Here is a 27,205-nt window from a genome sequence, read left to right as displayed (position 1 = left end):
TTGACTGTTTCCCACAGGTATGAAGCGCGCACGAAAGAACACGAGTCCAAAATCAGTCTTATTAAGCTATTTTTCATTAATATGTAACATATAGAAACCATTATTGTCCTATATCCTATTATCTCACACAACAAACACTTGGTATGCCCAAGAAAGATTCACGAAATAAATGTTTAAGTGCCCCACAATATAATTTTACAAATGAGAGAGGTGCCAGAGGTACTTAGTATTTTTAAGGGACTGCAATTAACTGACTTATCTCATATCAAAACATATAAGATCTCCTAATCCTGTGTTAACATCAGACCTTAGACACTATTCTTTCCCCGTAGGAATGGCCGAAGAAACTATTTTTTTAGGACTACTAAACTGGCGAGCTGTATAGAGGATACAATATTGGGAATGTTTGAATGGTAAGGCTGAAGCATCCGACTGCAGACTAGTCTGAGGAGTGAAATCGGGGAAGGTGCATATGCTACAGCCGAAAGTCCGGACACTGATGTGTTTTTTTTCAACAGCAAGGCTCAGTGCTGCCATTGTTGATACACGTTGTCTTAGTAATGTCATAATCAACATGTCTCCAACCCCCATATCACACACTCCCAAACTGCAAATATACAGTGCCCCTGTAATTATTGGGACAGTAAAGCATTTCTTCTTTTGGCTCTATACTTCAAAAGTTTTGGTTTGAAATCAAACAAAGACTATGGGGTTAAAGAGAAGACCATCAGGTTTAAAGTGGGGGTATTTCCATCCATATTGGGTGAACCGTTTAGAAATAACACCACTTTTTGTACATAGCCCCCCCCCCCCATTTTAGGGGAGCAAAAGTATTTGTACATAGCCCCCCCCATTTTAGGGGAGCAAAAGTATTGTGACAAATTCACAAATGTGTTTCAGTAAAGTAGTGAAAAGTGAAGTATTTGTTCCCATATTCATAGTACGCAATGACTACATCAAGCTTGTGACTCCACAAATAGGTTGCATTCATTTGCTGTTTGTTTTGATTGTGTTTCAGACGACTTTGTGCCCAATAGAAATTGTCATTTTGGAGTATATAAGAAAATAATGTTTCCAAACACTCCTACATGAATGTGTAATGAGTACTCAGGGAGAAAAAGGTGTAGATTCACATGCAGAGGGCAGTAGGTGTTTATTACACATTCACAGAAAGCAGGCAATGGCCATACACAGGCAGGCGAATCAAAACTAGGACTGAATGCTATAACTGGTTCTCACAAACGAGCTAAGAAAAGGTTTAGTAGTCAAAACGAACAATACCTCACAAAGGCACAAACATCGAACTAAATAAGGAGCTGATGAGACCAAGTGAGTAACTAACACAGGTGAAATCAATTAAAAAAAAATGAATGACAGGGCTATGTTCAAGAACACAAAGAAACAGAACACAAGGTTGACTAAGAAAAGAAATACAGAACCTTACAGAATGTGGATGCCACCATGACTACGGATAGTCCTGAATTCATTTTGAATAATGATGAGTGAGAAAGTTACAGATGCCCAAATACACACCCCCCATTCAGGATTATCCATAATCACAATAGCATCCACTTTCATGTAGAAGTGTTTCTTATTTACAATAAAAGTGACTCCAAAAGGACATAATGTACCATTATCTTCACAAAATAATCTGAAACACAACCAAAACAAAGAGCACAAACTCGATGAGGTCATTACGGGCTACATATATGAGAACAAATACTATACATTTGAACCTCTAAAATGGGTTAAGAACATTATTTGGGAATTATATATTGTTATTAGGGGATGACCCGCGAGCGATAAAATTGATTTAAAAAAGTACAATCGAAGTGTTGTACGTAGTTACAAACCCTATGCGTCACTCTGAGGAAGTTCGATTAAGTGCACCGTGACATTAATCAAATCCCCTCAAGATCCATCCTGTACGCGCGGGCAGGGATCTCTGCGGTCGACTCACTGCTCGCCCTGGGGTGTAATTCATCACGCTAATTATGTTGCGAAACGTTTTATCTGTTGGTTTTGCAACGGAAACATTATACCATTTACTTTAGGAACCAAACGGAAGCAAACAACGTCGAACGGAACCGGGAGGGGTTTACCTGCATTTGACCCAATATAAGCTATCGTTTCCGTTTGAAGTAAACGGTTTCTGTTGCCAAACGTTTTGCAACGGAATCTGAGTAATGAATACATTCCTGTTTTGCAACATGGAAAAAGCATGTTGAAGACTTTCATATTTTTGCAAGTAAAAATGTATTGTTTCGTTGATAACGTATGGAAGTTTCACTAGAGCAACATGTTTTGAGATGTCTGAAAGGTCAAAAACATTTAGAGTGCAGGTACTAGCTATTTGATGAGCGGAAGAAAATAAGAACATCGCAATGGTTGTGAAGCCATGTGCTTCTTTGTTTACCAAAACAGCGGCTGTTGGAGCGATTGTGTGAATGGTTCTGTGAAGAACGTGGAATTTGGGCTTGTAAGAAGTGAGCCGCACAAACGGCGACAAAAAGTCTGCGTTTTTAAGTCAAGTTAAAGGTTAGTAACGAATTGTTTTTGGTTTGGCATGCGCGCCTATTTTCGATTGTTTTTGTTGCCTCGATGTTGCTTTGACCATCAAACTAAATTGTTTGCACGCTCAAGTCTTTAGGCAATGTGAGCTATGGAACTTGTCCACAACTTGGTTGTATCAGACGTGTAAACCTAAACGCGCCACTATCCACCTTGCTAACGTTAGCTAGCTAGCTACACAACAAAGGGATCTCTGAGCTAGGAGGGTAGTAACGTTAAATAGCTACCCCCGAAGAAAGTGGCACAAATGTTAGCTGAATTTGTAAGGACAAATCTCAATAATCCCAACGTTTGTTTAGGTCTGAAAGTGCATCACCAGGTTGATTTAATCTAGCAAAAATTACCTAACGCTAGCTATATTGTTTTATCTGTCATGTGTAATCTATTACCTAATTTTAGAAGTGTCCTTTCACAGTGTGTTGGCAAATAATTGACTGCTCACTGAAACCTATTTATTCGAAACCAGCTTGCTTTTCTGAAATATATATATACTGGCGCTCTAATAAGGTTGCATAGCGCATACATTTATTACTATATGTCAGGTAGATATATGCGAGAAGGAGGGGATGGTCACGTGTGTGAAACGCTTGTTTTACAATCAACCTCTAACCAACTCCCCACCCCAATTAGTTCAATTCAGGGTCATGGCTACAACATTTTTTTACAATGAATGTTGCATTATTAAGGTTCTTTGAGATTGTGGTCTCATTAAATGCTATTCATTACAATTACATTACATTTAAGTCATTTAGCAGACGCTCTTATCCAGAGCGACTTACAAATTGGTGCATTCACCTTATGACATCCAGTGGAACAGCCACTTTACAATAGTGCATCTAAATATTTTAGGGGGGGGTAGAAGGATTACTTCTACCCTTTCTACTTTGTCCCGAAGTCACTCCTGCGTTGTCTTGGCTGTGTGCTTAGGCTTGTTGTCCTGTTGGAAGGTAAACCTTCGCCCCAGTCTGAAGTCCTGAGTGCTCTGGAGCAGGTTTTCATCAAGGATCTCTCTGTACTTTACTTTGCATCTTTCCCTCGATCCTGACTAGTCTCCCAGTCCCTGCCGCCAAAAAACATCCCCACAGCATGATGCTGCCACCAGCATGCCACACCGTAGGAATGGTTCCAGGTTTCCTCCAGACGTGACACTTGGCATTCAGGTCTAATAGTTCAATCTTGCTTTCATCAGACCAGAGAATCTTGATTCTTATGGTCTGATAGTCCTTTAGGTGACTTTTGGCGAACTCCAAGCAGACTGTCTGGCCTCTCTCATCTTTTTAAGTGGGAGAACTTGCACAATTGGTGGCTGACTAAATACTATTTTGTCCCACTGTAAGTGACGATACTTAATCTACCTGTGTCAAACCAAATTCAATGCACTTTAAAGGCCCAGTGCAGTTAGAAAAATTATTTTCCTGTGTTTTCCTGTCTATTCAGACCTAAACATGCCCAATGTTGTGGATACAATATTATTTCCCCAGTACCTGCACCTGGCCTGGAGCAGTCTATTTCAATCTGTGGGACATACAGTGCTTTCAGACAGTATTCACACCCCTTGATTGTTTTCCACATTTTGTCTGTCATAGTTGAAGTGTACCTATGATGAAAATTACAGGCCTCTCATCTTTTTAAGTGGGAGAACTTGCACAATTGGTGGCTGACTAAATACTTTTTTGCCTCACTGTATCTTGGAATTGAACAAAATATTAAGGTGGCCAATAACTGGGGACCATATGCCAATTTTTAAAAAAGCTTATAGTAGTAATGTTATTTCCACTGACATTTATGACATCAAAAATCACAAAACATTGATGGCTTGATCACAAGATCACAACCCTATTGAAGGTAAAATATTTCTTAAACGCTGTTGAATATGCCGACGATACGTGGTGCTATGCTAGCTAAAGTTAGGCTCTGTGTGTTGAGCTTGCTAAATAAATAGATACATAAATATATATGCTAGCCTATTAGCCACATGAATGACTTGTGATCATTCCCTTTGCTAGATTCATTGTATTGACAATCCCAAGCTTTGTTACATTTCTCCGTTTTTGTCCAAAATATTAAGTCATTGAAACCGTGCATCCCAAATAGGTGAAGGCAGCAAACAATGTATCAGGCCAGCTGTGATTTACAACCCGACATCAATATTTTTGGGACTACCAAGGAATGTATTGGTGAATTATATTAATCATGCATTGAACTGCATCCATCTATTCTTCCAACAGTGCCCTACTCTACGTCATGGAATTTTTAGTCAAATATAATGTATTTTTAAAACCTCTTATGAAGTTGGTTTTGTAGCATCAACTGGGAATTGGATATTGTTTACTGGTATTATGATTGTCTGTTTTGTTTTATTTCTGAAATGTAGTTAAAACACTTTCAGTTCCTCTTTAAAGGCACCATTCGCCTCGTGGTGAAATCCTTGAATGGTTTTCTTCCTCTCTGGCAACTAAAGGAAGGACGCCTGTATCTTTGTAGTGACTGGGTGTATTGATACACCATCCAAACTGTAATTAATAACTAAACAACGCTCAAAGGGATATTGAATGTAGGCTTTTATCTTTTTTTACCCATCTACCAATCGGTGCCCTTCTTTGCGAGGCATTGGAAAACCTCCCTAGTCTTTGTGGTTGATTCTGTGTTTGAAAATCACTGCTCGACTGAAGGACCTTACAATTATCTGTATGTGGGGTACAGAGATGAGGTAGACATTCAAAAATCATGTTAAACAATATTTATTGTACTCCACAATACTTATTAAACACTATCATGCAACTTATTGAGTGACTTGTTAAAACCTCTTAGTGGTCCCTTAACGCGCCAATCCTGTTAGCGGGATAGATTTGACAACATCCGGTGAAATTTCAGAGCACCAAATTCAAACTACAGAAATATTAATATTCAACATTCATGAAAATATAAGTGTAATACATCAAAATATAGCTTAACTTCTTGTTAATCCGGCCGCTGTGTCAGATTTCAAAAAGGCTTTATGGCGAAAGCACACCATGCGATTATCTGACGACAGTGCCCCGCAAACAAACACATGAAAATAATTTTCAACCAGGCTGGTGTGACACAAAAGTCAGAAATAATGATATAATAAATGCCTTACCTTTTGAATATCTTCTTTTTGTAATCCCAAATGTCTCAGTGACACAATGAATGGTCGTTTTGTTCGATAAATTCCTTCTTTATATCCCCAAAAGGTCAATTTATTTAGAGCGTTTGATTCAGAAATACACCGGTTCCAACTCACCCAACTTGACTACAAAGGGTCTAATAAGTTACCTATAAACAGGCACTTTACTTTGGGCTTTTCATTCAGACGTGAAAATACTGCCCCCTATCCCTAAGAAGTAAGCACATTTCTACTCCTGAATGTATGTCGGCTTGCCATAACAAAGGGGTTCAATACTTATTCACTCAAGACATTTCAAAAAACATAATTCCACGTTGACATTAGTAGGCCAGTGACAAGAAAATCTCAATTTTATCCATATTAAATTCACAACAATACGTTTTCCACAATACGTGGAAAAAGTCAAGGGTTGTGAGTGAATACTTTCTGAAGGAACTGTATCTGCCAACTCGATGCCTGGTTTCAGATTCCTAGGATTGGTTCAAATTGACCATCCGTAAGTGTTGTGGACTGTGGAAAATTGGAAGAGTCTATACATAAAACATTTCCTTTCATCTTTTTAACACTTCACCCCCTAATTACATTACATTTAATTGAATGAATGTGTGGATACCCCTGATGCTTCACAAGGTTTACTGAGAATGTTCTGTGCTGGTGCTTTGTGGGAAGCTTGTCTACTGTGTAATAAAGTGCTTACAGTGCAGGTAATGGTTATTCCCTATACCTACCGCAATGTGAGCACTTCTGTCACAAAGCAGACGTCCTATCTGCTAAACTCTGACGTGGTCATCCAACAAGAAGTCTACTTCATTCTATTTGCCCAATGACATATTTTCGGGAAATGATTGCATCCATTGAACTAGTTCATTATGCCCCTTGGTGTCCAAAGTGCTGTTTGTGCAAGTAGATAAACTCATCAGACCTACTGCAAAACCAGCCTTTTCCGACTCATAAGGTGCACCACTCAGCCAGTACCACCAGAGGGTAAGAATTCCTTGGTCACAGTTGCCGCAAATAACATTGCCAGGGATCTCTAGTGTGAACATCCCAGCAGTCATTTCTGTTTTGTCTAATTTGTTGGAATTTAGTGCAACTAGTTGCTGATCATGTGCTATGCTTCTAACTATGCTTCTATGTGGTTTTACATTCTAAATGGGGCCACTAAGACTAGCTTGTGTTGAGAGGCGGAGTCGTGGGCAATTGCCAGCAATCTTAAGGGGCATTGCACTTGTCTCGGTCTGACAGCACTGGCAGAGCGCGACCACTGGAGCGGAACTACAGCTGTTGTTTACGAAGCATGTGACAAACATGGGAAGGGACAGCGCAAACAGGCCCATAAACTCGTACAGATAAGAGTTTAGTGGAAGACCGTAAGATCACATGACAAACACCACACAAGGTATTAGAAATGTGAAGTGTATGTTTGGATGAAGAAGTGATAAATAAAGTGTTTGTTCAGACCCTATCCATCTTGCATTGAGACTCTGTCTAGTTGTAGTTTACCACCCCAGGTGTTGTCGAAGTATGACGTGAACTCGACTGTAGCTGGAAGGTATTTTATAATAATACAGCTTTGAATGTTGACTCGTAAATCAAAGTAGCACTTATTATTACGTTGACAACTAACCAAAGTTTTCGCAATACCAATCGATTCCCTTGATCTTGAGGAGGATGGCAGTCTCCTTGCTACAACATCCCAACTTGTAAGGCCAGTGACGAATAACATATCTTGAACTTCATTCCACATTGATGTTTATATCTATCAATCAAATGTTTTTTTTTAATGGCTTTATAAAATACATCAGCAGTCACAAAGTGCTTTACAGATACCCAGCCTAAAACCCCAAATACTATTGACCACAGTGTTTTATCCCTAATGTGAAGCATTGTAGAGGTATCAAAGACACACGACTTGAAAAGACTACCTTTTAACAGTATTATCACAAAAGTATATATTAGTCATCTCCACTGTCTGCCATATAATGGTAGTATGTTGTCTTAATGTACGCCCCAAACATTTCCTTGGAATGTTTGTTTTTTGAAGGGGGTGGGGGATATACTGGTTAGGACAGGTTGGCCATGAAAGTGGTTTATAATCCTCTGCTGTATCATTACAGGATAATGTATATGATTATTATGGTGAGAATGTTTCTTGTCAGGGTCTCCCCACTGTTTCAGTGCATATCTCAGATTCCTACCCCACCCCCCCACACCTGTTTTAAGCACCTCTTTGAAACGCCTCCGCCTCCTTAAAGTGCCTCTCTTGCCTGTTCAGGGGGCCTCTGCCACGACTACAACCCAGATGAAGTCCCTTACTGACATATTGCCACCCCTCAGTCCCGCTTTTCCATTCATGTAAAAATACATTTTTTAAGAATAATTTCTATAGGTTTACAAATAGGCCTAATACTAATTTAATGTGTTTTAGATTGTAGTGACTGTGTTATCAAAGTAAAGATGTAAACAAGGAGGCCCCTTGCCACAGCGCCTGTCTGGTTTATGAAGGGTAGTGATTCACTGTGCTTTCTTAATTCCCGGTGGAGAACATGATGACAAGGTACCTGTATTTTCCTTAAAGATCACAGAGGTACAACGTTTTTCTGTGATATTTGTCTCCCTCAGGGTGATCGTAAAGTAGCGCAATGTAATCTCTGACAGCAATTTGACAGAAGCTTGCTGTGTGTGTGTGTGTGTGTGTGTGTCCTTCTATGCTCATTTCTCTCATGTAGACTAATTTCTACCAATGCCCCAGGGCAGTGATTGGGGACATTGCCCTGTGTAGGGTGCTGTCTTTCGGATGGGAGGTTAAACAGATGTCCTGACTCTCTGTGGTCACTAAAGAGCCCATGGCACTTATCGTAAGAGTAAGGGTGTGAACCCCGGTGTTCTGGCTAAATTCCCCAAAGCAAGAGTAAAAAAGAAACGTAACCTAGAGCCATAGAATTTGAATGTCTGACGGTGCAAACTGTTACTGATGACATATATGGGTGCTATGTGGTTATGTTCAATGTACTTTTAGCCGGTCTTAAATATTTACTTGACCATCAAAGAAACGCAGGTGTTGTCATTTCTAGTAACAAGGTGGTAAAGAGCGGTTTTGATATACTTTTTAAGCAGTATTTACTGAAACAGAAGTCAACCGTACACCCACAACCAAATGTTTAATTTGCCAAGTAACAGAAGTTAAAACGGAAAACTCCATCTGTTTTGTGAAAAGGGGTTACTTTTGTCGTTCAACCAGGTTTCGTCGGGAAAATAGCTGTTTTGTATTACCCCCTTCCGAGTCCAACACACATCTGAACCGAGCTTAAAGGCCCAGTGCAGTCAAAAACACGATTGTATTGTGTGTTATATATATTGTCATATTATGAGGTTGCAATAATATGTGAAATTGTGAAAATAATGGTAAATCCCTGTTGTTTGAGCTGTTTGAAAAGACTGTCTGAAATGTCATGGTGGAAGGGAGTTTTGGCCTTCCATGGTGACATCACCATGCGGCAAATTAGTTAATAGACTAATAAGAAAGATGGTTCCAACCCTCTCTGCTAATAACAGCTAATTTTCCGTTGCCCCCTCCCCACTCAGAACGCTCCCTGACAGTCCTAGCAAAATTCCTGCTTGAGAAATTGCTTGCTAAGAAGCTGTCTTTGTTTGTTTTAAATTAAAATGGTCCAAAAGAATCACAGTAAGATACTTAATTCTTACCCAGAAATGATTTGATATTGAGATAAAAAAATGGCTGTATTCGACCTTTTTGAAAAACTTGGGAAAGTATTCTGTATTGGGAAATGTATGAACAAAATTTTGACCTACATGCATGCGTCAGGTGATGAGGTTCATGCTGTACCGGACTGGTAGTGATATGACATAAGGTGGTGGCCTACAATGTATTTGTGAGTTGAGATCTTCGTCTGAGTATTTCTAACAGGACCATATGCTGCTGGAGTGGGGCCATAACATCAAGGAACCCTGCCTCCCCGTGCACGTTTTCAGCCCTCCACGGGGGCCTGGATGTCACCATTGTACAGCGCGTTGGATTTCATTTGAAGTTTGCCTTTATTACCCTTGTGTACGCACTTATAATAGCGATTAATGAGCGCTTTAATAATTTCCACATATCAAGAAGAAAATGGTGGTGGAGGTGCAAGGGGTGGAGTTACTTGGGGTCAATAGCCAATGGAAAGCACCCAAATTATGAGTGGTGTTGAGTACAGTATTTATGAACTGTAAAGTTGTCTGGCTGAGACTAGACTGTGAAGAGATCCAAGTACAGGTAAGTAAGAATATGATTTGCAGATGATGTACTTAATATGATATATACTTTGATCATTAGGGTGGTCAAGAGGCCTGGCTAGGCTAATTCAATTCATATATTTATCATTATTGGGAAAGGTTGATTGCGTACCTAAAACAGCCTTTTCTGTAGTGAAGTGGGAAAATCTTTATATTCCAGTTTAGGCTCCTGTGTAATGTCATTAATCTGTTATAAGAACAACAATGATGATTGAAGTGATTCATGGGGTAAATTAAAATCTTGTTGTGAAGTCATCTAGATTAGCTATTATTTTATGCAGGTAGTACAGGCTAATGTTGACGTAGTTTCAAATATGAGAGGAACTGGAGCATTGTGAATTGTCAGTTCATCTCTGATCATCCTGGCACATGCAGCTGGTCTGTATGCCAGTACAACTCTACTGGTTGAGCATGTTGGTGTGTTCTATAATCAAAACAGAATTCAAGCTATATTTTACGCCAGTCATGCTTCTTCCTGTGTGTTCTCCAGCGCGCAAGGATGATTGTTCAGGTTCTCCTGACGGGGACACTATGCTGCCTACTGCCAGGTCTGTTTCCACATTAAACCAACATTTATGCCTAGATGGCAACTAAATATAGCCTATAGAATGGGGTATTATCTTTCTATTGCAAAAGTAAGATTCTTTCAGTCGATGCAAGTGAAAATGCAAAGAGATTTTTATGAAATAGAAAAATGTTATATTGTTTTCATAAAGTTCTGAGTGCAGATATTTCCAGAGCAAAAGCCGCCTCTCCTCTGACCCTGTTTGTTTCCTCTACCCCTGATCCCTCCCTGCAGGTTTGCTGGATGCTACACCTCTGAAGGCTAGAAGTAATGAGTCGTTCCACCAATTGTGTGCATTTTGAGAAGTGTAACTTGGTCAAAAAACTTTTGATTGGAACGTTCTGTCATAATGAGCACATATTCAACTTAATAAAAAAACACATTTTCCCATCTCAAACGGTTGAAAGACTTAGTGCCTTTTAAGTGCTAAATAAAGTAACCATTGACTGCAAACTGCACAAAAAAAATGAAATTGTGAAAACATTTCTAGCATGTCTATCTATGGGTAACAGGGTTGATGTGTTAGCATGTCTATCTATGGGTAACAGGGTTGATGTGTTAGCCTGTCTATCTATGGGTAACAGGGTTGATGTGTTAGCCTGTCTATCTATGGGTAACAGGGTTGATGTGTTAGCCTGTCTATCTATGGGTAACAGGGTTGATGTGTTAGCATGTCTATCTATGGGTAACAGGGTTGATGTGTTAGCCTGTCTATCTATGGGTAACAGGGTTGATGTGTTAGCATGTCTATCTATTGGTAACAGGGTTGATGTGTTAGCCTGTCTATCTATGGGTAACAGGGTTGATGTGTTAGCATGTCTATCTATGGGTAACAGGGTTGATGTGTTAGCCTGTCTATCTATGGGTAACAGGGTTGATGTGTTAGCATGTCTATCTATGGGTAACAGGGTTGATGTGTTAGCCTGTCTATCTATGGGTAACAGGGTTGATGTGTTAGCATGTCTATATGGGTAACAGGGTTGATGTGTTAGCATGTCTATCTATGGGTAACAGGGTTGATGTGTTAGCATGTCTATCTATGGGTAACAGGGTTGATGTGTTGGCATGTCTATCTATGGGTAACAGGGTTGATGTGTTAAGCTTGACACCCTCAGTTTTCCACCACAAAACACCAAAAAATGGCCAAAACGGCTCACCTGCATTTACACTATGATTTGACTATTAGATGTTCAAAGTTTCTTTTGAAAAAATAAGAAAATGTTTCACCATAATAAAACGAGAGTTCAGTTCACAAAACAGGGTTGACCTTAAAATGAGGGAAAAACGTAAATGAACACTAATCATATGAAATAAAAACTAATCTTCAGAAATAACTTTGTCAAAGCAAAAAACTAACTAGGGCTTTACAAAGATGGTGAAACGTTGGGGATTAAATTGGTTAAAATCTTCCTAGAAGTAACACAGGTTTGATAGAAGGACAAATGCTAAATGCTTTTTCGTTTTCAAAATCAGATTTATTGAATTCTCCATGTGGTCTATATTAAAATGCACTTAATTTAATATAGCAGGTGTTTAAAATTCAATATATTTTTCTACTTAAAATATCTAGGGGATGCAAAAGGCCCTTATTTCGTGGAATGACCCTAATATTAGAAAATACAACATCGGCACATGCTTGTTTTACTGGGTAGCCTACTCTTTGGTGTGTGTGTGTGTGTGTGTGTGTGTGTGTGTGTGTGTGTGTGTGTGTGTGTGTGTGTGTGTGTGTGTGTGTGTGTGTGTGTGTGTGTGTGTGTGTGTGTGTGAGAGAGAGATTGTTCACGCGTGTGAGAAAGAAAGAGGTTTTCTAATTATTTTGCTTAAATGTTTTGTCTCCATCCACCCTCTCTCCCACCATGATTCCTGTCATTAAATGCAGCTGTAGGGGAGGTCAGCATAGACTCTGACAAGGCTCATGGCTTCCTGTCTCAGTCACGCTCCAAACGGAACGTCAACCCGGACCCCAAGTGGCACCGCGGCACGCCTGATTTCCAGTCCTACTACAAATTCTACAACAGCATAGGCCATATTGAAGGAGTGAGTAAAGGGATCACATCATGAGAGATTTATTTTTATTTTATTGCAGCATTATAATGAATCTTAAACCATATTTAATTCAGGTTCTTGTCATCTTTCCATCCCTCAACCAATCTGATTACTTATTTTCTCTTTCCCTCCCTCTCATTCTCAAATCCTGTGTGGATCTCTCTCTCTCCATTTCTCCCAGCTGTATGAGATTGACAAGATCAGGATACTGTATCAGCAGATGCGTCACCTAGAGCAGGTCTATGGGCCAGATGCCTCCAGCTACCAGAATGCCCTGGGTGTGATAACCCCTCCACCTACCACCGCAGCTCCTACCACCACCACAGTGCTTCCTACCACTCAGCCCCCTCCTACTACACCAGCATCACTTTCTCTAACTGAGGCTGATGTCATTTATCTGTGTAACCCCAAAGATCCCCTCTGTAAAGCTCACATCGTTTACCTGCCTACAGGGGCCATCCCAGTCCTCTGTGACCCACGCTACAACCCTACCTGCAAACCCCAAACCGGCAAGGTGGTCATAGCCGCTGCCGGACCTACGGAGCCAGCTGTTGAATCACCTCCCCCACCTCCACCCCCTCCTAAGAAGTCTCTCCCACCTGCTTCTCCCATTGTCATTAAAGGGATGGAGTATGACTGCGACCCTTACTGGGACCCTGACTGCCTGATCGATCACCCACCTCGCTCTGTCCAGGTGACTGAGCCACCACCACCCCCTACTTTCCCACTTGTTGTGGTGGCCCCTGTTGAGGAGGAGGAGGAGGAGGAGGAGGAAGAAATGGCCACCGAGGAGACAGTAGCACCTTCTGACCCTTATGATTGGGGACGTGACTTTTTTGACCCTTACCACTATTCCGACCCAGCACCTGACCCCCAGTAGACAGTTTTTTGTTTTGTTTATCTAAGTACAAGCATAACACATTAGTACTGCAATACAACAGAAGGTCATTTAGGTCGGACTGTGAGCAAAATCATAAACACAATTGTACACAAACACAACAATTTCCCCACATGTATGACCTTTCTCAGTTCCATCAGATAATATTGTTTTGAGTTGTACAGACAACGGACTTATAATATATTGTATTCAACGTGTGTGTCTGTTATCAATTAATATTAACAAAAATCAAGTGTCACGTCCCATTTGAAATCGTTTTTGGTAAAAGGTCGCCCTCCAGCGGTGAGAACTGAAACTATAAATTAAACGATCTATCGGGACAGTCTGTTTTGTAGATTTAAAATGTGTAGGGAATAGCACTACTTTTTTGTGTGCATTTTGTTAGATTTGGATGCTGTTTCTACAAACTAATGCTAGCTAGAGTAATTAGCAGGACGACGTACAGTATGTGTGTGCCAGTGAGTATGTAATAAGGGACCATGAAGCAACACAAAAATGATTAGCTAGCTGACTATCACTTCTGTTTTGAAAAACATTTCTCCTGAGTTTCTGTAAGGTAGCGTGGCCGAGCGGTCTAAGGCGCTGGATTTAGGCTCCAGTCTCTCAGGAGGCGTGGGTTCGAATCCCACCGCTGCCATTTGAGTTTTTAGGCCAGGTCACCCGTGATTCAAATAATTATTCGACCGCCATTACATGTCCGAGGACGTCGGGAGATTGGGGTTTGCAGTGTGTTATTTTGAGTAGGTCTTGTTTTTGCTGGGGTAAGCTGCTGTTTCCGGTTGTATGTTTGAATCCAGTGACAGAAAGTCGTTTTTTTATATTTTTGTTTTAAACCTAAATCTTAACCCTTACCCATTCAGAGTTAATGCCTAAACTAAACCTTAAAAATCCGGAGTTAGTGCCTAAATTTAACCTTATACACTTCGAAATTTGACGTTTAAAAATCATAGATGAACATCTAATTCTGTGAGAGTTTGTTCGTTCAGTAACATGTAAACATGGTGGAATTACATATAACAGCGACTGTAGGAATATAGCTACTGTATAATTCAAAGCACTTAAAAATGACAAATCCAGCAACATTCTGTTGTAAAAGGCACCGCTGAGATTCGAACTCAGGATCTCCTGTTTACTAGACAGGCGCTTTAACCAACTAAGCCACGGCACCACTGGTAACAAAATGAAGCGAAATGTTTTTTGTACGCTGTCCATCTATTTAACTTTTACGACGTTATAGCGTAATTCAGTCTATATTTATTAATATAATGTTATTTATTACAGGTCACGAAATAAAGTAGCCGTCTGCATTTCAATTGTATCGCTATGACCCAGTCTTGTAACTGCCGTAGTCAAATATAGAAAATGTACCTGATTTATAAAGGTTTTGAGAGGCCTACATTGAATTACATTGCATGTCGATAGAGGTAATCACCGCACTGTTTGCAAAAATCAACATGAATTTAATTTCCCTAAATACTCGTTTAGAAATCGAGCTATACGTAACATTAACAATGCAATGTGAAACGAAAACAAACTTCAATTCCAGATCTCACATCCACGACAAAATCTCTTCCACCGACGAGGATGGGATTCGAACCCACGCGTGCAGAGCACAATGGATTAGCAGTCCATCGCCTTAACCACTCGGCCACCTCGTCACCACATACATTTATTGTATATTGTTTATGAATACCTCACAAATGACATTATTTTTTGCCTTCTAACGAATTTGAGATGTCAATACTATTTCCCATAACTTAATTATCCAAACCTGCTGCGTAAATTACAACCTGCTACAAAAATGTCACTAGCCTTTTCGAAATGGCGTATTTTTAGGGAATCTTATATGTGTGCATGGGCGGAAGTCATCAAGTTTTCAAATCAGTTCCCTAAAATTGGCTAGATGTACCGGGCACTTTGCGTTTTGTATTAATTTATTACAAACCATTGAGAAAAATAACAACCCTTTCAGAACTTGTGACTTTCATTTAACAAAACATCGTACGTCGTCAATTAATCAGAATAGGATCCTCGGAGTGTTGCGTTTCTCCGAGGACCAGGTGAGAATAATCATTTCTCATCTATGTCCATTCATCATGTTCTGATACTTCATTTCTGAAGTAACAGGTAAGGATATACCTCACTGACGATAGATTGAGAACACGGCAGCGATGGTCAAGTATGCGTGGCAAGTCATTTTAGGTCATGGTTACAAGGTTAAAACATTTTTTTTAGACGATACTGATATAGTTCTAATTTTAAGTCCACGTCAGCACCATCCAAAAGTTGATATTTTGTTGATATTTTGTATGCCTATCGTTATATATACGCACATGTCATGAAACGTCAAGATCCTCTGCTTATTTGATGAGAATACTTTGCGGCGAATATTAGCATAATCTCAGCACCACCAGCCTTCCTATTGGTGCTTACTCAAATTCGTTTATTTGTTTTTTTAAATGTAACATTTGTTCTATCATATAAAGTACAACCATTTATTTCTACAAGCAAACCTTATGCGGGGAACTTCGTCTCGCGAAAACTGTGCTATTTCGCTGAATAAATACAAAATATAAAACACGAAATAAATTAGCTCTCGCGAGACTGCTACTCCAGCACTGATCCCGTTAACTGGTGATGGCAAAGGTGCTCTGATGCTGTACGCAGCAGAAATGTACAAACACAACATCAAACTCGCAAGACTGTGCTCCCATGGAAATGAATTTTGCACTTTGCTTATCGTGACAGTGACCGAAAGAAACACACTTCGAAAACAGATTCAACAGTTGGACCCAGAAAGCAGTTTTAGCAGCAGCCAGTGTATTTCAATATGAATTTACTGTTGAATTAAAGTTACAGATAATGTTTTCCTTCATGTTTTAATTCCTATCTGCTCCTAGCCTATATCACTCCCTGTCACCATGCCGCATTAGGTATTACACTACACATACTTGGGGAGTAGTGCCACTACATATAATTCAACTAATAATTCAGCTACATTTTGCAGTGGCTTGATGGTAGTTTAACTAAATTCAAATCTTTGCAGTGTTTTCAGTAGTTAATTACAGTGAACAAAAATACACACGCAACATGCAACAATTTCAAAGATATTACAGAGTTACAGTTCATATAAGGAAATCAGTCAATTGAAATAAATAAATTAGGCCCTAATCTATGGATTTCACATGACTGGGAATACAGATATAAGTATGTTGGTCACAGATACCTATAACAAATAAAAAAGGTAGGGGCGTGGATCAGAAAACCAGTTAGTATCTGGTGTGACCACCTTATGCAGCGCGACACATCTCCTTTGTATAGATGTTCAATGGCTGTGCAAAGTTGCTGGATATTGGCGGGAAATGGAACACGCTGTCATGCATGTCAATCCAGAGCATCCCAAACATGCTCAATTGGTGACATGTATGGTGAGTATGCAGGCCATGGAAGAACTGGGACATTTTCAGCTTCCAGGAACTGTGTACACATCCTAGCGACATGGGGTGGCAGCGTAGCCTAGTGGTTACAGCGTTGGACTAGTAACCGGAAGGTTGCAAGTTCAAACCCCTGAGCTGACAAGGTACAAATCTGTCATTCTGCCCCTGAACAGGCAGTTAACCCACTGTTCCTAGGCCGTCATTGAAAATAAAAATTTGTTCTTAACTGACTTGCCTAGTTAAATAAAGGTAAAATATATTTTAAAAAAACATGAGGTGAAGGCGACGGATGAATGGCACAACAATGGGCCTCAGGATCTATTACTGTATCTCTGTGCATTGAAATTGCCAAATAAAACAATTGTGTTTGTTGTCCCTAGTTTATGCCTGCCCATACCATAACCCCACCACCATTGGGAACTCTGTTGACATCAGCTTACCTCTCGCCCCCACACGATGCCATCTGCACGGTACAGTTGAAACCGGGATTCATCCATGAAGAGCACACTTCTTCAGCATGCCAGTGGCCATCGAAGGTGAGCATTTGCCCACTGAAGTTGGTTATGACTCAAAACTGCAGGTCAAACCCCTGGTGAGGATGATGAGCAGTTTGTGCAGAAATGATCTGGAAACACAGTTTCATCAGCTGTCTGGGTGGCTGGTCTCAGACGATCACGCTGGTGAAGAAGGCGAGATCCAATTTGTAAGTCGCTCTGGATAAGAGCGTCTGCTAAATGACTTAAATGTAAATGTAATCTTTGGCTGGCGTGGTCACATGTGGTCTGCGGTTGTGAGGCCGGTTGGACGTACTGCCAAATTCTCTAAAACAGCATTTGAGTTGGCTTATGGTAGAGAAATTAACATGTAATTATCTGGCATCAGCTTTGGTGGACATTCCTGCAGTCAGCCTACCAATTTCACGCTCCCTCAAAACTTGAGCCATATGTGGCATTGTGTTGTGTGACAAAACTACACATTTTGTGCAGCCATATTCATTGATCTGGCCAAGGCTTTCGACTCTGTCAATTACCACATCCTCATCGGCAGACTCGACAGCCTTGGTTTCTCAAATGATTGCCTCGCCTGGTTCACCAACTACTTCTCTGATAGAGTTCAGTGTGTCAAATAGGAGGGTCTGCTGTCCGGACCTCTGGCAGTCTCTATGGGGGTGCCACAGGGTTCAATTCTTGGACCGACTCTCTTCTCTGTATACATCAATGAGGTCGCTCTTGCTGCTGGTGAGTCTCTGATCCAGCTCTACGCAGACGACTCCATTCTGTAGACTTCTGGCCCTTCTTTGGACACTGTGTTAACAACCCTCCAGGCAAGCTTCAATGCCATACAACTCTCCTTCAGTGACCTCCAATTGCTCTTAAATACAAGTAAAACTAAATGCATGCTCTTCAACCGATCGCTACCTGCACCTGCCCGCCTGTCCAACATCACTACTCTGGATGGCTCTGACTTAGAATACGTGGACATCTACAAATACTTAGGTGTCTGGTTAGACTGTAAACTCTCCTTCCAGACCCATATCAAACATCTCCAATCCAAAGTTAAATCTAGAATTGGCTTCCTATTTCGCAACAAAGCATCCTTCACTCATGCTGCCAAACATACCCTTGTAAAACTGACCATCCTACCAATCCTCGACTTTGGCGATGTCATTTACAAAATAGCCTCCAATACCCTACTCAACAAATTGGAAGCAGTCTATCACAGTGCAATCCGTTTTGTCACCAAAGCCCCATATACTACCCACCATTGCAACCTGTACTCTCTCGTTGGCTGGCCCTCGCTTCATACTCATCGCCAAATCCACTGGCTCCATGTCATCTACAAGACCCTGCTAGGTAAAGTCCCCCCTTATCTCAGCTCGCTGGTCACCATAGCATCTCCCACCTGTAGCACACGCTCCAGCGGGTATATCTCTCTAGTCACCCCCAAAACCAATTATTTCTTTGCCGCCTCTCCTTCCAGTTCTCTGCTGCCAATGACTGGAACGAACTACACAAATCTCTGAAACTGGAAACACTTATCTCTCTCACTAGCTTTAAGCACCAACTGTCAGAGCAGCTCACAGATTACTGCACCTGTACATAGCCCACCTATAATTTAGCCCATACAACTACCTCTTTCCCTACTGTATTTAATTTATTTATTTATTTAGCTCCTTTGCACCCCATTATTTGATTTCTACTTTGCACATTCTTCCACTGCAAATCTTCCATTCCAGTGTTTTACTTGCTATATTGTATTTACTTTGCCACCATGGCCTTTTTTGCCTTTACCTCCTTTATCTCACCTCATTTGCTCACATCGTATATAGACTTATTTATACTGTATTATTGACTGTATGTTTGTTTTACTCCATGTGTAACTCTGTGTTGTTGTATGTGTCGAACTGCTTTGCTTTATCTTGGCCAGGTTGCAATTGTAAATGAGAACTTGTTCTCAACTTGCATACCTGGTTAAATAAAGGTGAAATAAACATTTTAGAGTGGCTTTTTATTCTCACTAGAACAAGGTGCACTTGTGTAATGATCATGCTGTTTCATCAGATTCTTGATATGCCACGCCTGTCAGGAGGATGAATTATCAAAGGAGAGATGCTCACTAACAGGGATGCAAACAAATTTGTGCACAACATTTGAATGAAATAAGCTTTTTGTCCATATGGAACATTTCTGGGATCAGCTCATGAAACATGGGAGCAACATTTTATGTGTTGCATTTATATTTTTGTTCAGTGGACTTTTTTGCCATGTAGCGGTTTAGCAAACTACTGGATATTGTTAATTGTGGCAGCTATTTTAGATTTAGTTTTAGTATTAGTTTAGTATTAGCTTGAGTATTTTATATTTAGTTTTAGTCTTAGATTTAGTCTTAAAATACCTTTAAGCCTTAGTCACATTTTAGTAATTTCATCCTTCGTAACATTTTTATTATCAGTCGACTAAAAGTCTGGTCATGTTTTGTCTAGTTTTAGTCACAGTCATTATAGTCAAATAATAGTCTGTGGATTTTCTTTCAATTAAATCATATTTACCTTTATCTTCCATTTTGTGCACAGATAGCCTTGTCCAACTAGGCCTACCATCCCCTCGTATACCTTAGCTGGTAACATTGTTATTATGGCAGATTTGAACCAATGCCAGCCATAATTAACCATGTATAGGCTATATAGCATTGGCTGCAGGTTAAACAATTTACAGCTCTGATTGTCTCCCCATCATATCCCCCGGAGTATTGTAAATAACAGTGCTTTCACTACTAGTATTCAGCAAATAGCATTCGTTTTTCCAATTGAACAAAGAAAAACAACCGCAACTCACATTTATATGGATCACGAGAGCAGCAACATAGATAAATGAATAACAGCGGACATGGCAAATAGAGCTTCTGATGTGATTAGAGCTAAATTGGCCTATATGAAAACAAAGACGATCAAAAACATGATTGTTTCTTATTTTGGTAAATTACAATTGACGTTTCCTGGCTGCGCATATCAATTCAAAAGAGAGAGAGGATTGACTGATGTGACCGTTTGCACAATTGAAGGGCATTTTACCCACCAATGACAAGATTGCACAAAATATTCTGCAAAGGCATGCATTTATGATTGGACAAAACAGATTAAAAGGAGCTTCATGTCAAATTGAATGTCCATTAGTCTCATGTGGATTTCTCATCTTGTTACATTTTCGTCAAACAAAAATGAAAATAAATTGTTATAGTTATCGTTTCTTTCATGGCATCTGGTCTCGTTATTGTCATTAGTTTTCCTCAGGAAAAATAGGTTGTTGACTAATATCTTTCATCACAGTTACTGTTGACAACATGAATACTGCTACTGGAACTACCCACTACAATTTTAGCTAAAATAAATGCTTTTTTGCAACAACAAAAAAGGAACCACTAATAGCACACCCTGCACATTAACGTTTATATTTTTAAGGGTTATGCAGGTTGATAACGATATCAACCAAATTATATTGTATCAGACTTTCCAAACAACATTCCCAGCGAATGAGAAAACAGTCATGGTATTTAGTTTAAGAGAGTGAACAAGATTTTTTTTAAATACAACATTGGAGGTCATTTGAATGAGAGCCAAATAGAGAACGACCGATAATCTGTCGAGTTGATCTTTTTGGTAGCCCTTCGCTAGTCTATCAACTGACTATCAGTGAAGCCGATGTCCCTTTTACAGCGCGAGAGCACGGTGCCTCGTGTCAAACTGCTGCAAGGTACAGCCGGCGCCACTCATTTCTAACGAGCCTGTCATGAGGAACCTTTGTGTTGCAACTGCTAGCTCCTCACTCATGCTGCACATAATTTGATAACACACTTCAGTAATGTGACACGCATGTAGACATTTTGAAACTGTTAATGAATTTACTGTTTGGCATACAGTGTTGGGGAAGCTACTTTGAAAATATAGTTCACCAAGTTACCAATTACTTTACACCGGAAGAAGTAAAACTAAACGAAAGCTACCATTAAGAAAAATATAGTTTAATTAACAAAAGTTAATTTGTAAAAGTTGTTCACTACATCCATACTGCTTTGGGAAAAATGGTCATATGTAAATCTCAAATGACATAGACTACAAATTGTAAGAACATATCACTTTGTATGTTGGGTCATATGGGTCATATGTTAACAGAATGTCATGTTGCCTATTATACACAAAAAATATGTTTCAAACACGAATTAGGTAGGTCTGATGCCCCAAAAAAGAAAGGAAATCATTGCCTACTACACCCATATTTCTTTGTCTTTTTGTTTAAAAAAAAGTATTGTGTAGTTCCAGTAATTAGCTTCACTGCTACATGGCAAAAAAGTAATTATCAACTGAAGACACTACCAAGATTTCACTACCAAGATTTCAATTTAGTTTATTACTACCAAGCTACTTCAAAATGTAGTTCAATTACTTGTTTAACTATATGTACTGTAGTTCACTACTCCCCAACAATGTCGGCAAAACAATTTCCATACAGGCTACAACACTTACAAAGCAAGAAGATACCAGGAGATTCCTAGCCCTCTAAGAGTTTTTTCTCAATGATGAATGTATGGAGCAATCGATAGAGCAGTGGAAATAAGTTCAGAGTGAGTCATCAGTCAACCCCATCACTGTGTTTAATGTACTGTATTTAGCCAGAGTTAAGTCATTGCATTTAACTTTTCAACTAAGTTGCTGTCTGATGAAAACCAGATTTAGAGCAATATCTCATGGTACCCAGCCTTATATACAGCTGAAGTCGAATGATGGTGGCACCCACCTGGACACCCAGTTGGACACCCAGTTGGACATGCACGGCTAGTTACCATTTTTAACAAGACATAGCTAACCAATTATGTATATATAAATAATTGTAGCTAGCTAGCGAGCTAGTTAGTTAGCCTAACAGTACGCTAGCCATGTTTGTGCCATTTACATTAGCAAACTAACCTCACTGACAAGGTTCATAGGTTCCAGTAGGCAAGATATCGATAAGCTGTGTAAACTAGTGGTGATACACTACATGACCAAAAGTATGTGGACACCTACTTGTCGAGCATGTCATTCATTTGCTGCTATAACAGCCTCTACTCTTCTGAGAAGGCTTTCCTCTAGATATTGGAACATTGCTACGAAGACTTGCTTCCATTCAGCCACAAGAGCATTAGTGAGGTTGGGCACTGATGTTGGGCAATTAGGCCTGTCTCGCAGGTGGCGTTCAAATTAATCCCAAAGGTGTTTGATGTGGTTGAGTTCAGGGCTCTGTGTGCAGGCCAGTTAAGTTCTTCCACACCAATCGGGTCAAACCATTTCTGTATAGACCTCGCTTTGTGCACTGGGGCATCGTCATACTGGAACAGGAAAGGGCCTTCCCCAAACTGTTTCAACAAAGTTGAAAGCACAGAATTGTCTAGAATGTTGTTGTATGTTGTGTGTTAAGATTTGCCTTCACTGGAACTAAGGGCCCGAGCCCGAACCATGAAAAACAGCCACAGACCATTATTCCTCCTCCACCAAACTATACGGTTGGCACTATGCTTTCGGCCAGGTAGCATTCTCCTGGCTTCCGCTAAACCCAGATATGTCCATTGGACTGCCAAATGGTGAAGCGTGACTCATCACTCCAGAGGACGCATTTCCACTGCTCCAGAGTCCAATAGCGCCAAGCTTTACACCACGCCAGCCGACACTTGGCATTGTGCATGGTAAGGCTTGTGTGCGGCTGCTCTGCCATGGAATCACATTTAATGAAGCTTCCAACAAACAGTGCTTGTGTTGACATTGCTTCCAGATGCCGTTTGGAACTTGGTAGTGAGTGTTGCAACCGGGACAGCTGATTTTTATGCGATACGTGCTTCAGCACTCGCGGCTGAGCCGTTGTTGCTTCTAAAGGTTTCCACTTCACAATAACAGCACTTACAGTTGACAGGGCAGCTCCAGCAGGGCAGACATTTTACAAACAGACTTGTTGGAAAGGTGGCATCCTATGACTGTGCCACGTTGAAAGTCACTGAGCTCTTTTCAGTAAGGCCATTATACAGCCATTGTTTGTCTATGGAGATTACAAGGCTGTGTGCTCGATTTTATACACCTGTCAGCAACGGGTATGGCTGAAATAGTCGAATCCACTAATTTGAAGGGGTGTCCACATACTTTTGTATATATAGTGTAGGATGGTAATGTAGGATAGGGTGCTATAAAGGCCACTGGCTGGTATATGGAGCCAGATAGCTGCCAAAAGGTTGAACGTACGTATCGTTAGGATCGTAAGAAAATCCATACGTAAATTGTCAGGATCGTAAGAAAAGCCACTTGTGAAAATGTCACCTGTGAACATCAACAGGAAAAGCATACATGACTAGCTAGCTTCGACTAGCTACGTTTGTTTCATGTCCAAGGCAGATGCCTCATTACTGACAATAGTTTGTGCGTATAAAAAAGGTCTGTAACCAAGTAAAGGGAGGCGTAAAGTATGAATTGAACGTGTAAATGTTCATTCATAGTTGTAACATAGGGTTTGTACGTTTACAGACCTAATTTAACGTTTACATTTCATGTTTCATGCATGGCTTTTCATACAATCTTAACAATTTACTTATGGATTGTCTTACGATCTTAACGATACATACGTTCAACCTTTTTGCCGCTATCTCGCTCCATACTGGTAACCTGTCAAAATTCTTGACTGTCAGCAGCATCCTTCAATCTGGAGTCTTCATTAGTCACTCAAACACAATATAGCAGTGTATGTGAAATGTATTGCCAATATATTACGATGTAGTTATTAGTATTAGCGTCTCACAATAAATGTTTGTGTGATCTGGCCATACTTTTTTCCAGCTAGCTAACTTGGCCTATAATTTTTTATTTTTTATTGTTAACTTCAGGGCTATCCGAGTGGCGCAGTGGTCTAAGGCACTGTATCTCAGTGCTAGAGGTGTCACTACACACACCCTGGTTAGAATCAAGGCTGTATGTAGGCTGTCATTGTAAATAAGTATTTGGTCTTAACTGACTTGCCAAGGTAAACGTAATAAAATACATTTTAAAAATGACCAAAAGCGCATCGTTAATGTCAAAAGGGCACCCTTGTGCTCAAAGGAAGTGTGGCTCTGGATAAGGAGGACACTAGTGTAGTGAGTGCCTACATTTTTCATACTTGTCCCCCATGGGAATCGAACCCACAACCCTGGCATTACAACTCTGGTCTGCTAAAATGATGACAACAACAAAAACAGAGTGGTGCGCATGTCCTTCCACATTTGGAAGCCTGACTTCTTTGATGAAAAAAATAAAATGCTTGACATAAAATTGTGAATATCTGACAAATAGTACAGCAGCAATTTCTTCAGAGCATCATGAAACGATCTGCAAACAACAGCCAACTCAGAACTGGGGTTGAATCTATGTAGCCTATAACTGTATGCTTACAAAGGCAACCAGTCCAGGCAACAACTACTCTCCAATCACAACCATGGGTAAATAAACATGACAATATAAATAATGTTCTATGTATACCATTCCCAAGGTAGGATATGATCATAAACGTATATATTAATCTATAATATTAGAATTATTGAGGATAATGTTAGCTGTATAAAGTAATGTGGTTTCACTTATTGTCCAGAGTACATATTTGTTGCATGACATTACGTTAAATGGGCTAATGATGCTAAATACAATGTAACATAACGGATGGAGCTAGCTAGTGGAATGTATTATTTTATTTGAATAAACTGGGTGTTTCGAGCCCTGAATGCTGATTGGCTGACAGCCATAGTATATCAGACTGTATACCACGGGTATGACAAAACAGTTATTTTACTGTTCTAATTATATTGGTAACCAGTTTATAATAGCAATAAGGCACCTCAGGGGTATGTGGTACTCCGCATTGCATCGTGCATTGCTTAAATATACAATATCAATCAAAAGTTTGGACACACCAACTCATTCCAGGGTTTTTCTTTATTTTTTGCTATTTTCTACATTGTAGAATAATAGTGAAGACATCAAAACTATCAAACAACACATATGGAATCATGTAGTAACCAAAAAAGTGTTAAACAAATCCAAATATATTTTTCGATTTTTGATTCTTCAAAGTAGCCACACTTTGCCTGGATGACAGCTTTGCACACTCTTGGCATTCTCTCAACCAGCTTCATGAGGTAATCACCTGGAATGCATTTCAATTAACAGGTGCAACTTGTTAAATGTTCATTTGTGGGATTTCTTTCCTTCTTAATGCATTTGAGCCAATCAGTTGTGTTGCGACAAGGTTGGGTGGTATACAGAAGATAGCCCTATTTTGGTAAAAGCCCTATTTTGGTAAGCAAAGAGAAACGACAGTCCATCATTACTTTAAGACATGAAGGTCAGTCAATACGGAACATTTCAAGAACTTTGAAAGTTTCTTCAAGTACAGTTGCAAAAAAATCAAGCGCTATGATGAAACTGGCTCTCATGAGGACCGCCACAGGAAAGGAAGACCCAAAGTTACCTCTGATTCAGAGAATAGGTTCATTAGAGTTAACTGCACCTCAGACTGCAGCCCAAATAAATGCTTCACAGAGTTCAAGTAACAGACACATCTCAACACCAACTGTTCAGAGGGGACTGCGTGAATCAGGCCATCATGGTCGAATTGCTGCTAAGAAACCACTACTAAAGGACCAATAATAAGAAGAGACTTGCTTGCGCCATGAAAAAATGAGCAATGGATATTAGACCGGTGGAAATCTATCCTTTTGTCTGATGAGTCCAAATTTGAGATTTTTGGTTCCAGTGAGACGCAAAGTAGGGGATCTCTGCATGTGTGGTTCCCACCGTGAAGCATGGAGGAGGAGGTGTGATGGTTTGGGGGTACTTTTCTGGTGACACTGTCTGTGATTTATTTAGAATTCAAGGCACACTTAACCAGCATGGCTACCCCAGCATTCTGCAGTGATATGCCATCCGATCTGCGCTTAGTGGGACTATCATTTGCACTTAGTGGGACTATCATTTGTTTTTCCACAGGAAAATTATCCAAAACACACCTCCAGCCTGATTGATGGAGAGGGATGGAGTGCTGCATCACATGACCTGGCCTCCACAATCACCTGACCTCAACACAATTGAGATGGTTTGGGATGAGTTGGACCGCAGAGTGAAGGAAAAGCAGCCAACAAGTGCTCTACATATGTGGGAACTCCTTCAAGACTGTTGGAAAAGCATTCCTCATGAAGCTGGTTGAGAGAATGCCAAGAGTTTGCAAAGCTGTCATGAAGGCGAAACGTGGCTACTTTGAAGAATCTAAAATATATTTTGATTTCTTAACTTTTTTAGTTACTACATGAGTCCATATGTGTTATTCTATAGTTTTGATGTCATCACTATTATTCTACAATGTAAAATAAAGAAAACCCCTTGAATGAGTAGATGTGTCCAAATTTTTGACTGGTACTGTATATATGTTTTGCTTTCCAGTGGAGGAAACTGGGGTCGTCACTAGGTATCACAGCACAAAAGTCATAATTTCTACAATTTCTCTTTTTAAAATCTGATTTTAAACTTAAACTTAACCTCAACCCTAACCACACTGTTTACTTTATGCCTACTCCTAACCTTAAATTAAGACCAAAAAGCAACAACAAAAAATATTCAAGAATTTGTTCAATTTGTCTTTGTGTTTGTGGTAACTAGTGGAAACCGGAAATTTGGGTGGATGAGTACTCAGGGGACGACAACGTAA

The 27,205-nt window shown here is 40.0% G+C and overlaps 1 protein-coding gene and 4 non-coding genes across 6 annotated transcripts; 2 read left to right on the top strand and 3 right to left on the bottom strand.

Annotated features, from left to right (window-relative positions):
* The first annotated feature begins 2,135 nt into the window (after positions 1-2,135).
* LOC124007386 (extensin-like) lies at positions 2,136-13,843 on the top strand. 2 transcript variants are annotated; one of them, XM_046317890.1, is made up of 5 exons: positions 2,136-2,538; positions 10,503-10,560; positions 10,812-10,844; positions 12,457-12,614; positions 12,805-13,843. In XM_046317890.1, exons 2-5 carry the CDS (start codon positions 10,512-10,514, stop codon positions 13,501-13,503), a joined length of 939 nt encoding a protein of 312 aa, XP_046173846.1. In that variant the 5' UTR covers positions 2,136-2,538; positions 10,503-10,511; the 3' UTR covers positions 13,504-13,843. The 2 variants fall into 2 exon arrangements, with proteins under 2 accessions (XP_046173846.1, XP_046173847.1); XM_046317891.1 differs by lacking the exon at positions 2,136-2,538 and having other exon boundaries at positions 6,920-10,560.
* Positions 13,844-14,076: 233 nt separating this feature from the next.
* On the top strand, positions 14,077-14,158 carry trnal-uag. Its single transcript has one exon. It is a non-coding gene; the product is annotated as a tRNA-Leu (tRNA).
* Positions 14,159-14,615: 457 nt separating this feature from the next.
* trnat-agu lies at positions 14,616-14,689 on the bottom strand. Its single transcript has one exon. It is a non-coding gene; the product is annotated as a tRNA-Thr (tRNA).
* A 408-nt stretch (positions 14,690-15,097) lies between these two features.
* trnas-gcu lies at positions 15,098-15,179 on the bottom strand. The gene has a single exon. It is a non-coding gene; the product is annotated as a tRNA-Ser (tRNA).
* A 358-nt stretch (positions 15,180-15,537) lies between these two features.
* On the bottom strand, positions 15,538-15,671 carry LOC124007571. Its single transcript, XR_006833952.1, has one exon. It is a non-coding gene; the product is annotated as a U8 small nucleolar RNA (small nucleolar RNA).
* Between the last annotated feature and the right edge of the window lie 11,534 nt (positions 15,672-27,205).

This window comes from Oncorhynchus gorbuscha, linkage group LG20, assembly GCF_021184085.1.
Source record: "Oncorhynchus gorbuscha isolate QuinsamMale2020 ecotype Even-year linkage group LG20, OgorEven_v1.0, whole genome shotgun sequence".
NCBI classification, from domain to species: Eukaryota; Metazoa; Chordata; class Actinopteri; order Salmoniformes; family Salmonidae; genus Oncorhynchus; species Oncorhynchus gorbuscha.
The sequence above is the reverse complement of the archived record's forward strand: the minus strand, read 5'-3'. Positions and strand labels throughout refer to the sequence as shown.

Bases quoted from the DNA above. Each gene is read 5' to 3' on its own strand.
- LOC124007386 (XM_046317890.1), top strand. From the start codon at position 10,512: ATGATTGTTCAGGTTCTCCTGACGGGGACACTATGCTGCCTACTGCCA. The intron at 10,845-12,456 runs GTAATGAGTCGT...CATTAAATGCAG, and splicing joins TACACCTCTGAAGGCTAGAA to CTGTAGGGGAGGTCAGCATA. The intron at 12,615-12,804 runs GTGAGTAAAGGG...CATTTCTCCCAG, and splicing joins GCATAGGCCATATTGAAGGA to CTGTATGAGATTGACAAGAT.